Source organism: Rhizopus delemar, genomic scaffold (assembly GCF_000149305.1).
Source record: "Rhizopus delemar RA 99-880 supercont3.5 genomic scaffold, whole genome shotgun sequence".
In the NCBI taxonomy this organism is placed as follows: Eukaryota; Fungi; Mucoromycota; class Mucoromycetes; order Mucorales; family Rhizopodaceae; genus Rhizopus; species Rhizopus delemar.
Window position 1 is genome coordinate 2,993,457 of NW_027137831.1, and position 13,501 is coordinate 3,006,957.

The following is a 13,501-nucleotide window of genomic DNA, read 5'->3' on the forward strand; positions in this document are numbered from 1 at the left end:
AAAAAATAAGAAAAGCTAAAAAGAAAAAAAAATATTATACATATATATACTGTAGCGGACAAAACTGGTGCACAAAAATGAAAATAAGTATTGCATCTCCGCCATATGTCTGTGACTTTTGTGGCATATACCATCTGAAAGGCAGTCTAAAAGATACATTATGATATGCAAACGGGAACTGTGTCGGACATCCCTCAGGGATAAGATCATTTTTAGTGATTTTTTGAATATTTCAATTTTCGCCAAAAATATAGTACTTGTCTAGCCTTCCTTCAATTTTCCTCATATCTCTCCCGTTTGCTTTCAGATTTCACAGTATATTAGTGAGCTTTAGTAGCTCTTGAAAAATACATAAACCCATACTTATTTTGTATTTCCCATTGAACACTCCCTTTTGTTTTTACCCTGTTCACTATAACAAAGTACTTGCCTTATATGCTTAAGAAAATAAGCAACTGTAAAAGCGAAGCTCTGAGATTTCGAATACACTTAGTTCGTACGGCAGCGGATCTTTTTAGGGTAGCAAGAATCTCCAAATGGACAATCAACAGGATAAGAAAGGAAGAAAAGAACATCAAGGCTTGTGACCGTGGTAGTCGACCGGTCGTAATCAGCAAAATAACTAATGCAATCATCCGCCTAAAGTTTCGACAAGGACCTTTACGCACAGCTTCTGATGCTCAGCTCTTTTTGAGGTCCTTAGGATACAGTATTAGCAAACTGTCAGTCAAAAGGCACTGTAGGAAGCTAGATTTTGAGTCTGGAACTAAGGAATCGAAGATTTTCATTAGCTGTATAAGCCAGAAAAAGCGATGAAAGTGATATCACGACAAACCATCGCATACTATAGAGGGCTGGAAGTCCATATATTTAGCAATAAAAAAAACATGAACGTTATGAGTGCAGATAGTATACACTAATATTGAAAGCAAGTCGAGCAATCTTAGCGATCTTTTTATGGTGAGCAAACAATGAAGCATGCTGGTTGCTCTGTTACATTTTAAGGCTGTATTAGATATTGAGGACCAGGATATACTCTTCAAGTACACGATGATATAATGAACTCATAAATGTACACATATAATTCGCTTACTATAGAACACAAAAGCCTAGGGTATAGTGGTCTAAAATGCCGTAATCTCTCGTTTCAGCATGACAATGACACAAAGCACAAGTCAAGGTATGCCACAAACTCAATATTTGATAACAGCGCTTCTGTACTAAAGGGTTAGTCGCAACTAATCCCTGCCTAAGTCTGTTTAAGCATGCCCAGTGGCATTTGAAGACAAAGCTATAACGATACGACACTAGGCCAAAAAGTGTAGATGATCTTTGGAAAAGAATAGTTAAAGAGCTGGGCTCTTTTATTGAAAATGATATACACGCATACTACTAGCATATGCCAAGAAGAATATTCGATGATATCAAGAGGTGAGATGATTATACAAAGTCTTAGATTTTAGCCACTTTTGCGGTTTTTAGAAAATATAAAATTTTATAAATAAAAAGCATGCTCTTCGCTCAGTTTTAACAATGTCATGCTAGGAATACACGTAAATTACAATGGCTAGTATATCTTCCTTCTAATATAGTTTCATAGCTATTGCAATCACCATGAGCAAGTAATGGTAGTTAAAAGCTGAAAAAAAGTTTTGTGCACCAGTTTTGTCCACTACTGTATATTATCAATCTTGCGAAAGAGCTTAGAATCGTGTGACATTGGGTAACTGATTGTTGATCGCACTGCCTCCTGTCTCTGCCACAAATCGTTTAAACCGTCGTTAATCTTTTGGTTAAGAGAAGTTACAAGATTTGTGGCAGAGACAGGAGACTGCTGGTACATTTATTCGTTAACTGATCTCGCAAGACGCAACTTCCATCAGTTATGTTATGGCTCCTGTTTATTATCCATTTGATATCTAATGGTGCTCGGCAGCCAATGATACTTTTCAAATCAATGCTTTATTTGTCTTTTTGCTCTTTTCTAAACCACTCATATTGCTTTACGTACAGGTTTTATTGATCACTCTTATTGCTTTATATACTTCTTTATAGACCACTAATATAGCTTATATACTTCTTTATTAACCATTCATATTGCAATAAATATTGCTTCATATATACAAAAAAAACTGGGATTTGGTTTATAAAAATAGCTTTTTTTTTATTCAAATAAAATAATAATAACAATATATAGTATTTCTTTGCTCGTAGCGTTTTAAAAGTTTACTTGACTTACCTAATGTCATCACGATAGCAGCATCTAATCTAAAAATACATCGATTAATTTCGTGGAACTCAAAAGGTTCTCACGAGAAAAAAAAAAGCCAAGCTCAAGGATGCAAATGTTGTATAATGGTTTAAATAATAAAGGAAAAGGTAGAAACAAAGATCAAGAAACAGTTTGGGTACTTTTTGAGACTGATCTTTATTTCAGTTTAAGTTAAAGTGAAAATTATTCTAATTGAAGACAGGTATTTATATCTTATTGAGTGAGTGGCTTGATATCTTCTATTGTTATCGTTCTTCTAATATTCAGGTACTTTAGCAAGAGTTATCTATAATTATGATTATGAAAACTTTTCATTTGTTCTTTTGTATGCCTGTCATAGATTATCTTTTATTCTGGGAATTCCTCACTGAATTGAATAACGTTATTTTACGCGTTATTTCAATTATGTGAAAGATTAGCAATATTCCTGACATTGGATTGGATTTGGTTATTTTAGTTGATACGTCTTCTTATCAAAGAACTCTCATGAATACAATACATATTCTAAAAGAACATGTTTAATTGGAATTGATTGTATGATCTTATTTAAATAAACTTATATTTTATTTTATTTTAATTATGATCTTGTATTAAGACTTATATTTATTAATGTCAACTACAATCAGTTACTGTTCTACAACAGCAAAGACACAAGGATTAAAAGATTCAAGGAAGCAAAGACTTGGACACTCAAATCAAAAGAAGAAAAGACATCAGTACTCAAGAACCAAAGCGAACGCAGAAAAAAAGATAAAAAGATGCCAAAGCAAAGCAGAATTCATCTATAATAAACATTAGCGATCCTGTATGTATTGTAAAAATAATTGTACCTTTCTTTAGATAGACCAGAAAACTAGCTAAGCTTATACCAACAAATAAAGAAAAGGGAAGCAGTATGCATCTACAATAGTTATTAGCTATGGAGGATATGTAGTAAAAGTAATAATACCTTGCTTTAGATGGGCCAGGAAAAAAAAAGAAAAGAAGAAAAGAAGAAAAAACACGCCATCCAAGCTTGTGCCAACAAGTAAAAGAAGAAGCAACGGTAGTCTTGAGAAAGAGACTTTATAAAGAAAGCAAGAAATACGGTTTTACTAAAGTACAAGTACCATTAGAACAGGAATGGAATGTATAAAATATTAAGAACTTACCTTTTATAAAAAAGAGAAGAAAAAAAAAAAAAGAGAAGTGCTTTTTTTGTAGCCTTATTTTTACCAATGTTACACTTATTCACTGTCTATCTATGTTATAAATCAAATACAGTTGTTTTGCACGAAGATTACATTTAATGGTATCCCAAAAGATAACTTATACGTTGTTTGAACAAGTTTTATTACTTGAGTGCAATATCTTTAACATGGAGAGTATTCTTTTTTCTTTTTTTTCTTTTTTTTTACTTGAAATAAAAAAAAAAAAGAGTCGGCAACTTAACGCACTGTAGCAGTAAAACAGCTTTTTTTCCTCCCTGGTTTTGTTTCATGGAATACACTAGATGCTCAAGGTACAAAAGATAAAAAAGAAAGCTCATGTTCTGGTCAAATGTAAGTTTATAAAAAAAAAATAGCAACCAAGTCTAATGTCGGTTTCTTTTTTTCTTACATTAGGAATTCCTAATGGCACACATTCGGATGACGAACATGAACCTCATGAGCAAAGTTGTTCTTTCCAATACGATAAAACTATAAGAATAACAGACTTATATTGTTGCTTGTTACTGAAAAGTTATTTTTGGTAAAGAAAGTTGCCATTGCTCACATCTCTAATGGCTAATGGCTAATGGCAAATTACACCCATGTGCAAACATAAAGTAAGTAATGAGCGAGTATAAGCTTAAAAACATATATTTTTTTACAATATTTGTCATAAAAAATAATAAAGCAATCTATTTATTTGATAAGCAAAAAAGTTTTGTATGTATTTGTTAATTATAACTGCCTTGTAACAAAATGTTAGCAGAGCTTTATTTTTTATTCTTTTAGAATATACACGTATTCTTTTTTTTATAATGTAAAGTTATTTGCATTTCTATGAAGTGTAATTGTTGTTAGATTAGTGTTTTCATTTGAACAATGAACTTTCTATTGCTAGACTCGTTTTTTTTTACTTACTTTTTTTTTTACCAGGTCATTTTTTTTCCCAAACACGATTATTTTTTTACGTTTTGTAACACGTTTGTAATGATCTAAGCTGAAAACCACAGGCTGCCTTCCTAATATGTATTCTTCTGAACAAAATAATCGCAAAATGCTTTTGATTTCCGCTTTTTGCCCTCAAAAATAAAAAAAGAAGACATCGGTCTTTCAACAGTAGAGGGGAACAGGCTTTCCAAAAAAAGATCATCTGTAAAAAAACAGACACTTTTTTAAAACGTGAATAACTTTATGAATACTTACCCTCCAAAAAAAACAAAAATACTGTTCAATTTCTTTATTTTTTTCGCACCTGAGTCTTTTTTCAAAATTCAAAAATGACCAATACAGCGAAAGTTAAAATTTTTCTCCAAAAGCCATAAATATGTGTTAACCAAAAAAGTTCAATCTTGCGATATGCTTTATCCAATTGGAACGATTATTTGCAGTGTTCATTTGGAAAAAAGAGGCGGTCCTGACCAACATAGCACATATCAATGGTACTTGGGGGATTAGCTCAGTCGAAAATGTTTTTATTAAAATAAACGTTAAAATACAAGCGATCAATGGATCATTAACTATGATAACCTCGGAAACGAAGGAAAAAGTGAACGAAAAAACACCAGCGGATACACATCAAAGGTGAAAATGTAGAGGCAGTGGTAGGGAAACGCAGGTTAATAAGCAATCCCGTCAACACCTTGGTTTCCTCCGCAGCGTGCACTAAGATGGTTTGGCAGTGGGAGGAAGAAGCCAGAGGGAGAATCAGGGCACTGTTCACGAGAGAGACTGAGACTTGTCAAGCCAGACTTGACCTGGCGTGGGATCAGTGGTGTAGTCACCATCAGGATTGCACAACCTGTCTAAATGCCACAGAATTGTGCAAAGAGCAGACCAGAACGGAGGACAAGAAGCAGAAGAAGACAGCGGAAGCTGATTGAGGACATAGTCTATGTGGTTGCCCACATAGCTAGTCGGTGGAAACGGAAGACAAGACCAAAGGTAGGAAGGGACCATCGTACAGACCACAAGGTGCGAGCGACTTGTTTGACCAAGATCACAGGAGCAAGGACGAGGTTTACCAGGAAGCCATCCCATGCGCCATCGCACTAAGCGGCTCCGGTCAGCACGGGAGGCAGGAACAAAGAGAACGGGATCAACCCGAAGTACTGGACGACAAGCACGGATCAGTACCCGGGAGGTAGATTGGAGGAAGGCATCAAAGCGTTCTTGACGATACCGTCGCAACCAAGACGAGAGACGAGACGTAGATGATGAAGCAACCGGAGGGCAATCATGGACGATACGCCGCTGCCGGAGCCGGGACAGAAGAGACAAAGGAACGGAAGATGTAAGGAGCGAGAGCAGACAGTCATCAGGGAGACCAGAGACACGAAGACAGTACTTGAGCACTAGAGTATCGGCACGGAAATCCATAGACGGTAGATTACAGATGTGCCGAAGCACAACTGTAGAAGACGCTCTATGACCACCAACGATCATCCTTAGACACCGGTCTTGAACTCGGTTGAGCTCAGTGTAGTTCTTCTTGAGAAGATGAGCAATGGCTAGGCCATACTCAAGCTTCGGACGTACAAAAGATGCGTAGAGGCGAGCAGACAGCAGCAGAGAGAAACCATTGCGGTTGAGACCCATAGCATTGAGCTGTGACATGGCAAACAAGGGGTTAATTGTACCTTTGATGCCGTCGGACGTTAAAATTTCCAATTTCCTTATTTGGAAATCAACAATTTTCTGAATATGAATCAGCTCGTCAACAAAATACAGTCGAATTATGCAAGTCGCTGTCCGGAATGGCTAGAGTGTCTACTTCCGACGGAAGAGGTCGCCTGTTCGAAACATGTAATCGGTATTTTTGTTCCGATGCTGCAGGCGTGTCTATGTGGGAGTTATTTTTTTTTTGAATTGATTCCTTTGTGCATTCTTTTTTTGTATAGGCTTTTCTTTTATTTAACTGATTATAGTAATGCTTTTGGATATTTTTTGTCGAAGTATATTAACAATGCTTGCTCTCTGTACGTAACATTATTGAGGACATTTTTATTGAGCTTTGTTTAATTTTTTTTTATTGTTATTATTATTCTGCAGCAAGCTCAGTTAACCATGCTGGATTACGCTGAGCTCGATCAAAGCTAACATTTTTAAGACAATCAATTATACCACCAAAGATATCGTTGTGGTGCTTTCTTCGCCAAATAAATTCGATAAGCAACCAAGGTACCATCTTCTTTGTTCTAAGGGCAGGAGTTACATTAATTTTTATTCCATTCCAAGTTCCTGAAAAGATTTTATTAACTAGACCTATAAACACTTCTACACTCCAATTTTAAGCTTACCCTCGATGGTGTTGGTATGGACATCACCGTCACGAAATGTCACACTGTGATTGACAGTTCGATGTACCAAGTTCATTCCAAGGTTTACCATATTTTCATATGCTCTCCAACAATCTGTATGTACTATGGAACCATCGGCAACATAATTTCGAATGATTGTATCCATCGTTTCAGTGTTTCTATTATTTACTACCACAAGAAAACACTTTCGTTCAGGTGTTTTTTCAACACCACCTACCACCCAAACACCCTCCACACGATGTCCTCGATGATATTTTCTTTTACCAAACTTTGATTCATCGATTTCTACCACGATTGGATTTCCATCCACATCATAACCTCCGATTTTGCAGTCGTTCTGCTGTAAATCTTCTTGTAAAACTTGGTACCAATCTTTTAAAGTTTCTCGTACTGCCTTTGGTGAACATCCAACCATGGTAGAAATTGTCATTCGTCGTACTTTCAAGCTCCAAAAGTAAAGAATGGAGAGCGCATCATAGGCTGGTAAGCTGCGATTACTAAAAAAGGAAGCATTTCGTACAGCAACTTGACGTCCATTGCAGCATTTCTCACCAGTTTCCTGATTAACTACAGTGGGTCAAAAAACTGCACCAACGCAACTCAGTTTTTCGGAAATACCAGTATAGCTCTGTCAGTTTAAAAGTAAACATTACGAAACTTGGAACAAAACGAGTTACTACTGTTACTATTTATTGACAAAAGTTTCAAGGTCAGATGCGGAGTATTGATTTAAAGAGCACTCAGCAAAAAGAGGAGGTCGGTTGGTGCAGTTTTTTGACTTTTAAAATGAAAAGGTATTTGATATCATATGTCCGGACTGAGACTATTCCAGCAAATTTAATCGAATTTTGCTGATGCTTAGTCACACTGGGGACCTGAAAATAAAGTTTTTTTTGCAATTGTTTTCTTTTTTTTTCTTTCCTGCTTTACCCAAACCCATTGTACATCGTCAGTATCTATCCATTATTAGAAATGCCCAAAAAGCTTCCATCCGATATTCAAAACAGTATCAAAGTATTATTAGAGAACAGTGTGATCCTGCAGTCATTGGGAAACGAGTTGGAGTGCATAGAAATACCGTCAATAGGTATGCAAATAAGTGGATACACGATAGAATACGTAAAAGAGGAGGTAGACCGAGCATTGTGGCAGAGTCAACACGTCCATACATCAAGAGACAAGTGCTCACAGGTTGTTTGAAGGCTGCCAAGGATGTGCAAATGAAGTTGGAGGAGCTTGGACACCCTATTTCGTATCAATCGGCAATTAATGTCTTACATTCAGTTGAAATTTATGCTGAGATCAAAAAGAAAAAGCCATTATTGACTGAAAAGCACAAGAAGGCTCGATTAGTATGGGCTAAAAAGCATCAATATTGGACAGTACATGATTGGCGACGTGTCATCTTTTCTGATGAGACGAAAATCAACATTTGGGGCTCTGATGGTTGCAAGTATTACTGGAAAAGAAAATGTGATCATTTACAGCCTCAGCATATCGACGTTACTGTGAAGCATGGAGGCGGTGGTCTCATGTTAGGGAGTTGTATAACCAGCGAAGGACCTGGATACGCATGTCAGATCTATGATGGCACCATGAATTCAGAGGAATACCAAGAAATCCTTGGTACAAGTCTAAAAGACACTATGGAGTACTATGGTCTGAACTGGGAAACGTCGGTATTTCAGCACGATAATGATCCCAAACATCGATCAAAGTCCACAACACAATGGATGAAGGATAGTGGCATGATTTACATTGACGATTGGCCATCACAAAGTCCAGATCTTAATCCTATTGAACATATATGGCATCACTTGAAGTTAAAGCTGAGCATGTATGATAATAGGGCGACCAGCATCCATGAATTGTGGCAAAGAGTCGAAAATGAATGGAATTCGTTTACTAAGGAACAATGCATCAAATATATACACAGTATGCCAGACAGAATGCAAGCAGTCTTAGCAAAGAAGGGTGGATCCACTAATATTAAAAAAGTCAAAAAACTGCACCAACCGACCTCCTCTTTTTGCTGAGTGCTCTTTAAATCAATACTCCGCATCTGACCTTGAAACTTTTGTCAATAAATAGTAACAGTAGTAACTCGTTTTGTTCCAAGTTTCGTAATGTTTACTTTTAAACTGACAGAGCTATACTGGTATTTCCGAAAAACTGAGTTGCGTTGGTGCAGTTTTTTGACCCACTGTATGATTCCATTGCATCTCCAACGTGGAACACTTCCTGTTTGCTCCAAATACATGACGCTTCCTTCATCACCATTACAACGGTACACTGTGTTGCTTCCATAATAGATTCCGTTGTTAATAAAAAACCTAATTTATAAAAAAAAAAAGAGTTATTAATATTGTATACAAGTGTGCTTTGTTATACTTTTATACTTACTGCATGCACGCTTCTTCAGTTCCAAAAGTTAAAAAAAAAGTTCTGGTTGCCATAATGGGAACATTTTGACCTCTGGTCCAATTATCCGGCAAAAGATTACTATTATGTGCCTCATCGTCAACTTCGAAAGCTTCTATTTCCAATAACTCTTCGTTATCATCATTATTGATAGAAATAACTGCTACATCCAAATCTGAAGTTTGTTCGGTTTCTAAATGCATTTCTTCTACTTCATCATCAGAATCAACGATAACAATAGGGCTGTTGGGGGAAGTAACAGGTCTTTGACGATGAATACCAGCAGGATTGGTGTAGTTTGCGGTAGAGATATTGATAAAAGACATGATATACTAACTTTAATTTGAAAGATGTAAAAAGGGAAGAAAAAAAAAAGGGGAAAAAAAACAGGGGGGAAACGCGAAATAAAAAAAAATTATTTAAAATAGTTAAGTCACAAAAAGCAAGAACTCAGACATAAAAAAGGACTGCTAAAACTTTCAGAAAAAAATGACACACACAAGGGTCGAACATGCGACCCTCTACATACAAAGACGACACCTTATCCATTCTGGACAACGACATGCATCATTTTATGATATTCTACCGATTGTGTCACTCATATTCCGAAAATTATCGATTTCCAAATAAGGAAATTGGAAATTTTAAAGTCCGACGGCATCAAAGGTACAACCATCCGATAGACGAACTCATCGACTGAGGGAAGATCCTCATCATAAAGAGACATCCGGACAAAGCGTCTTGAGGATGGTATAGGCGAGTTCAACACAGCACATTTAGAAGGACTCCATTTATAGCCAAGAGTGAGGGAATGGATCTGTGCTAGGTCCAGCATATGCCGAACTTCGCGAGCAGACCCAACCAGAGCCACATCATCCGCATACAATAGACAGTTGATGGGAGAGGGCGAAGGAGACGAAGCAGAAGAACCAACCAGAGGACCAAAGGGAAGACCAGGAGGGACCAGAGAACCATGACCAGGAGGACCAGTCGGAGACAGAGTGAGAACCGAAGTGGTGGAGGAGGAAGCAGCGGAACGAAGAAGAGCAGGAAGTGTATTGATATAAATGGAGTACAGGTGGGGACTTAGGACAGAACCTTGGAGTACACCTGTACTCGGAACAAAAGGAGTGGAGACGTTGTTTTGAAGTAAGACAGACACCGAGACATCATCAAAGAGATTAGCCAGCAGCGAGACCAGACAGAAAGGAGCGGAGGAGGCGAGCATTGATTGCCATATGATACGTCTGTCGACAGTATCATAAGCGGCCTTGATATCCAAGAAGGCGACAACAGGGTAATGATTGTGACGGTCGCGGTAGGCATGCATCAGGTCATGCAAGCAGAGGGCCTGATCCAGCCCACTACGTTGATGTCGGAAACCACCTTGAGCAACATCCAAGGGAGGAGAGACCAGCTCGACAAACGGAAAGAGACACATTTCAAACAGCTTGCGAACAATAGAAGTCAGAGATATTGGACGGTAGTTCCCTGGCGAGGTGGGATCACCCTTCTTGTGGATGGGGACCACCTGTGCTTGACGCCAGAGAACTGGGGTATAAGACCATTGGCAGCAGATGTTGAAAAGCAACGAGAGGATGGGAGCCAGAAGAGACTTGATAGGAAGGAGCATCTCCGTACGTAAGTGGTCAGGACCAGGAGCCTTACGTAGAGGGAGACGTCGCATCGAAGCAGAGACATCAGCAGCAGAACAGAAAGGCGTATCAGACGCAGGAGACGACAGATCAAAGGGTACTGAACCAGCAGCAGAACCAAGAGGAGGAGGACGACGAGTAGGGAGACCAGCACCAGAGTAAACCGTAGCAAGATGGTCACGCATCGCGTTTGCACCTGCAACAGGACCATCAGGATGAGTAAACCCAACCTGTTGGCGACGACGGTTTCGAATAGCTTTGACCTTGGACATCGCGCGCGAGAAGTCACCTCGGGCTAAAGTGTCGCAGAACGCACGCCAGGGTTGACGCTTCGCAGACCTGACGGCACTACGAAAGCGGTCCTGAGCGGCCTGATGTCGATCCCACCAAACAGCTTTGTCAATGCCAATGGCACGACGCCACCGCCTGTACATGTGGTCGCGGATATCGGCGAGTCCTTGCAAGTGCGAGTTCCAGAAGGTCTTCCATTGGGGAGGGCGAGCAGCACGAGAACCAACGGACTTGTCAAGAGCACCATAGATAGCCGCATTGAGTTCGTCGTTAAGACGGTCAATGGGCGGTGTCGAATCAGGAGGGCTGGAGCACAGCTGTTGAAGCTGGTCCACCAAAACAGCAGAGAACGAACGGAAGGAGTTAACGTACAACTTGAGAACATCAGGTTCTTGTAAACGAGAGAGGTTCCAGAGACGACGAGCAGAAGCAGAAGGAGTGGACTGAATAGGTTGATCGACAGGGACTGAGTACTCAAAGGAAAGAGACATCAGCTTGTGATCAGAGCCTAGAGAAAGATCGGTGTATACCTGGAGCTGAGGACGGTTGAGACAGGGCAGGTTGGTGATAAAGTAGTCGACAATACTACCCATCACACGGCCATTCCGGTACGACAGGTAGGTAGGGACACCATGGGCCAAAAATGAGTTTAGGATGGACAACCTCCTTTCCTCAACCCAGTCCCGCAAAAGCGGTCCACGAGTGTTGGAACGGGAGTCGCCAGTGACAGCACCAAGACGAGCGTTGAGATCACCACAGATGACAGTGTCTTGAGTCAAGGGCAGCACATCCAAAGCAGCAGAAACTTCATCATCGGCCAGAGAAGGAGGCAGATACAGACAGATGAGCCGAAGGGACCGACCCACCTGTAAACCCAGAGCATACTTGGTATGGACTGGGAACTGCATCACCGGCAACGGGAAGGAAGGAGAGACAAGAGCAGAGACACCTTGTGAACCACGAAAGTTACCATCAACAGGAGTACCATATAAATGAAACTGTGGCCATGGGGTACGGATCTTGTTAGGCGGGAGCAGCCAGGTCTCAGTGATAAAGATTAAAGAGAACGACTGGCAGTGACGGAGGAGATCATCGACTGTGGTAGCCTGGAGGCCATTGGCATTCCACAAGCCGATGGTGAGCGGTAACGATGAAGGAGAGGAGATAGCTTGACCAGGAGAACCAGGAGAACCAGGAGAACCAGGAGAACCAGAGGGAGAAGGAGCGGAAGGAGTCAAAGGGGTACCAGGACATCTTGACAGTGTTTCCTGTAAGTCTTCGTCAGTGATGAAACCTTCTTCAAGGAAGGTACGACCAACGGCAACAGCAATAGGGTGACGAAGGCGTGCAAGTCCTCTGCAGCAACGGTTTCGATGGATGTCCATAGCAATAGAAAGCCGCTCAGCATTGGACTTGTCTTTGTACGTAGGATCAGCAAGGTGGGCCGGGTCACAAGGGTTAAAGTCCTTGTAGATGTTGATCTTGGCTTTGCCCAATTGAGCAAGGAGGACGTCTTTGTACTGTTCATGGACCAGGAGACCAACGACAGACCGGGCGGGAAACGTAATGTCCAAGACACGATAAGGATCAATGCCAAGGACTGACAAGCGGGAGCGGACATCTCGTCTCGACATGCGTCGAGATCTTGGAATGTACACATAACCAAACCCAACAGGGCCGGTTATGGGTTGGAAACCACGGGCAGCTGATTCAACAGTACGACGCTTGGGGGTAGGCTTCTTGTGAGCAGCTTTACGGGCGACCATAGCCCAGGCGGACGATTCAGTGCCTAATCCAGCAGCTGGAATGGGGACATTTGACGCAGATGTCGACATGTTTGCAGATGACTTACCAATGGAGTGCTCCAAAGTGCCTTGAACAACTTTTGTATTTGTAACTGGGGTGTCTGCAGTATGTTTATTTTGATGAGAGCCTAAAAGTTCACGAAGGCGGCGGTTTTCTAGTTCTAATTCGGCATTGCGACTTTCGAGATTAGTAATGTGCTCTTGTAATCTCTTAATTTCAGGCAAGATGCTGGCATGTTCTTGAACTTGAGCTTTTATTTTTTCAAACTCTTGAAAAAACAAAGGTAAGAGCTGTTCATAAGTTGTTGAACTGACATTTGCAGGGGAATTGACCCCTGTTCCATGTAATTGTGAATTCAACATGTCGAAATGTCAATGGTGAATAATTATCGTAGAGAGCTGAAACTTGGCGTATTAATAGAATAAAATACGGCGAATATAATGGTAAAAAAAGTAAAGATGGATCGTTTCTTGTTGTCGAGAGATTGACGATAGAATGTTGTAGAAAAATAAATACCTTGTGTAACGGTCAAAAGAGCGAAAGAAAGGT

The 13,501-nt window shown here is 39.9% G+C and overlaps 5 protein-coding genes across 5 annotated transcripts; 1 reads left to right on the forward strand and 4 right to left on the reverse strand.

The window, feature by feature from the left end:
• Positions 1–5,178: 5,178 nt before the first annotated feature.
• On the reverse strand, positions 5,179–6,075 carry RO3G_07865 (uncharacterized protein; the record flags this gene model as incomplete). Its single annotated transcript, XM_067662455.1, has 1 exon — positions 5,179–6,075. One exon carries the CDS (start codon positions 6,073–6,075, stop codon positions 5,179–5,181), a length of 897 nt encoding a protein of 298 aa, XP_067518556.1.
• A 424-nt stretch (positions 6,076–6,499) lies between these two features.
• RO3G_07866 (uncharacterized protein) lies at positions 6,500–7,194 on the reverse strand (the record flags this gene model as incomplete). The annotated part of the gene is made up of 2 exons (XM_067662456.1): positions 6,500–6,699; positions 6,759–7,194. 2 exons carry the CDS (start codon positions 7,192–7,194, stop codon positions 6,500–6,502), a joined length of 636 nt encoding a protein of 211 aa, XP_067518557.1.
• An 805-nt stretch (positions 7,195–7,999) lies between these two features.
• Positions 8,000–8,826, forward strand: RO3G_07867 (uncharacterized protein; the record flags this gene model as incomplete). Its single annotated transcript, XM_067662457.1, has 2 exons — positions 8,000–8,616; positions 8,778–8,826. 2 exons carry the CDS (start codon positions 8,000–8,002, stop codon positions 8,824–8,826), a joined length of 666 nt encoding a protein of 221 aa, XP_067518558.1.
• Positions 8,827–8,859: 33 nt separating this feature from the next.
• Positions 8,860–9,526, reverse strand: RO3G_07868 (uncharacterized protein; the record flags this gene model as incomplete). Its single annotated transcript, XM_067662458.1, has 2 exons — positions 8,860–9,112; positions 9,183–9,526. The coding sequence occupies 2 exons, from the start codon at positions 9,524–9,526 to the stop codon at positions 8,860–8,862; spliced, it is 597 nt and encodes a 198-aa protein (XP_067518559.1).
• Positions 9,527–9,798: 272 nt separating this feature from the next.
• Positions 9,799–13,314, reverse strand: RO3G_07869 (uncharacterized protein; the record flags this gene model as incomplete). The annotated part of the gene is made up of 1 exon (XM_067662459.1): positions 9,799–13,314. The coding sequence occupies one exon, from the start codon at positions 13,312–13,314 to the stop codon at positions 9,799–9,801; it is 3,516 nt and encodes a 1,171-aa protein (XP_067518560.1).
• Between the last annotated feature and the right edge of the window lie 187 nt (positions 13,315–13,501).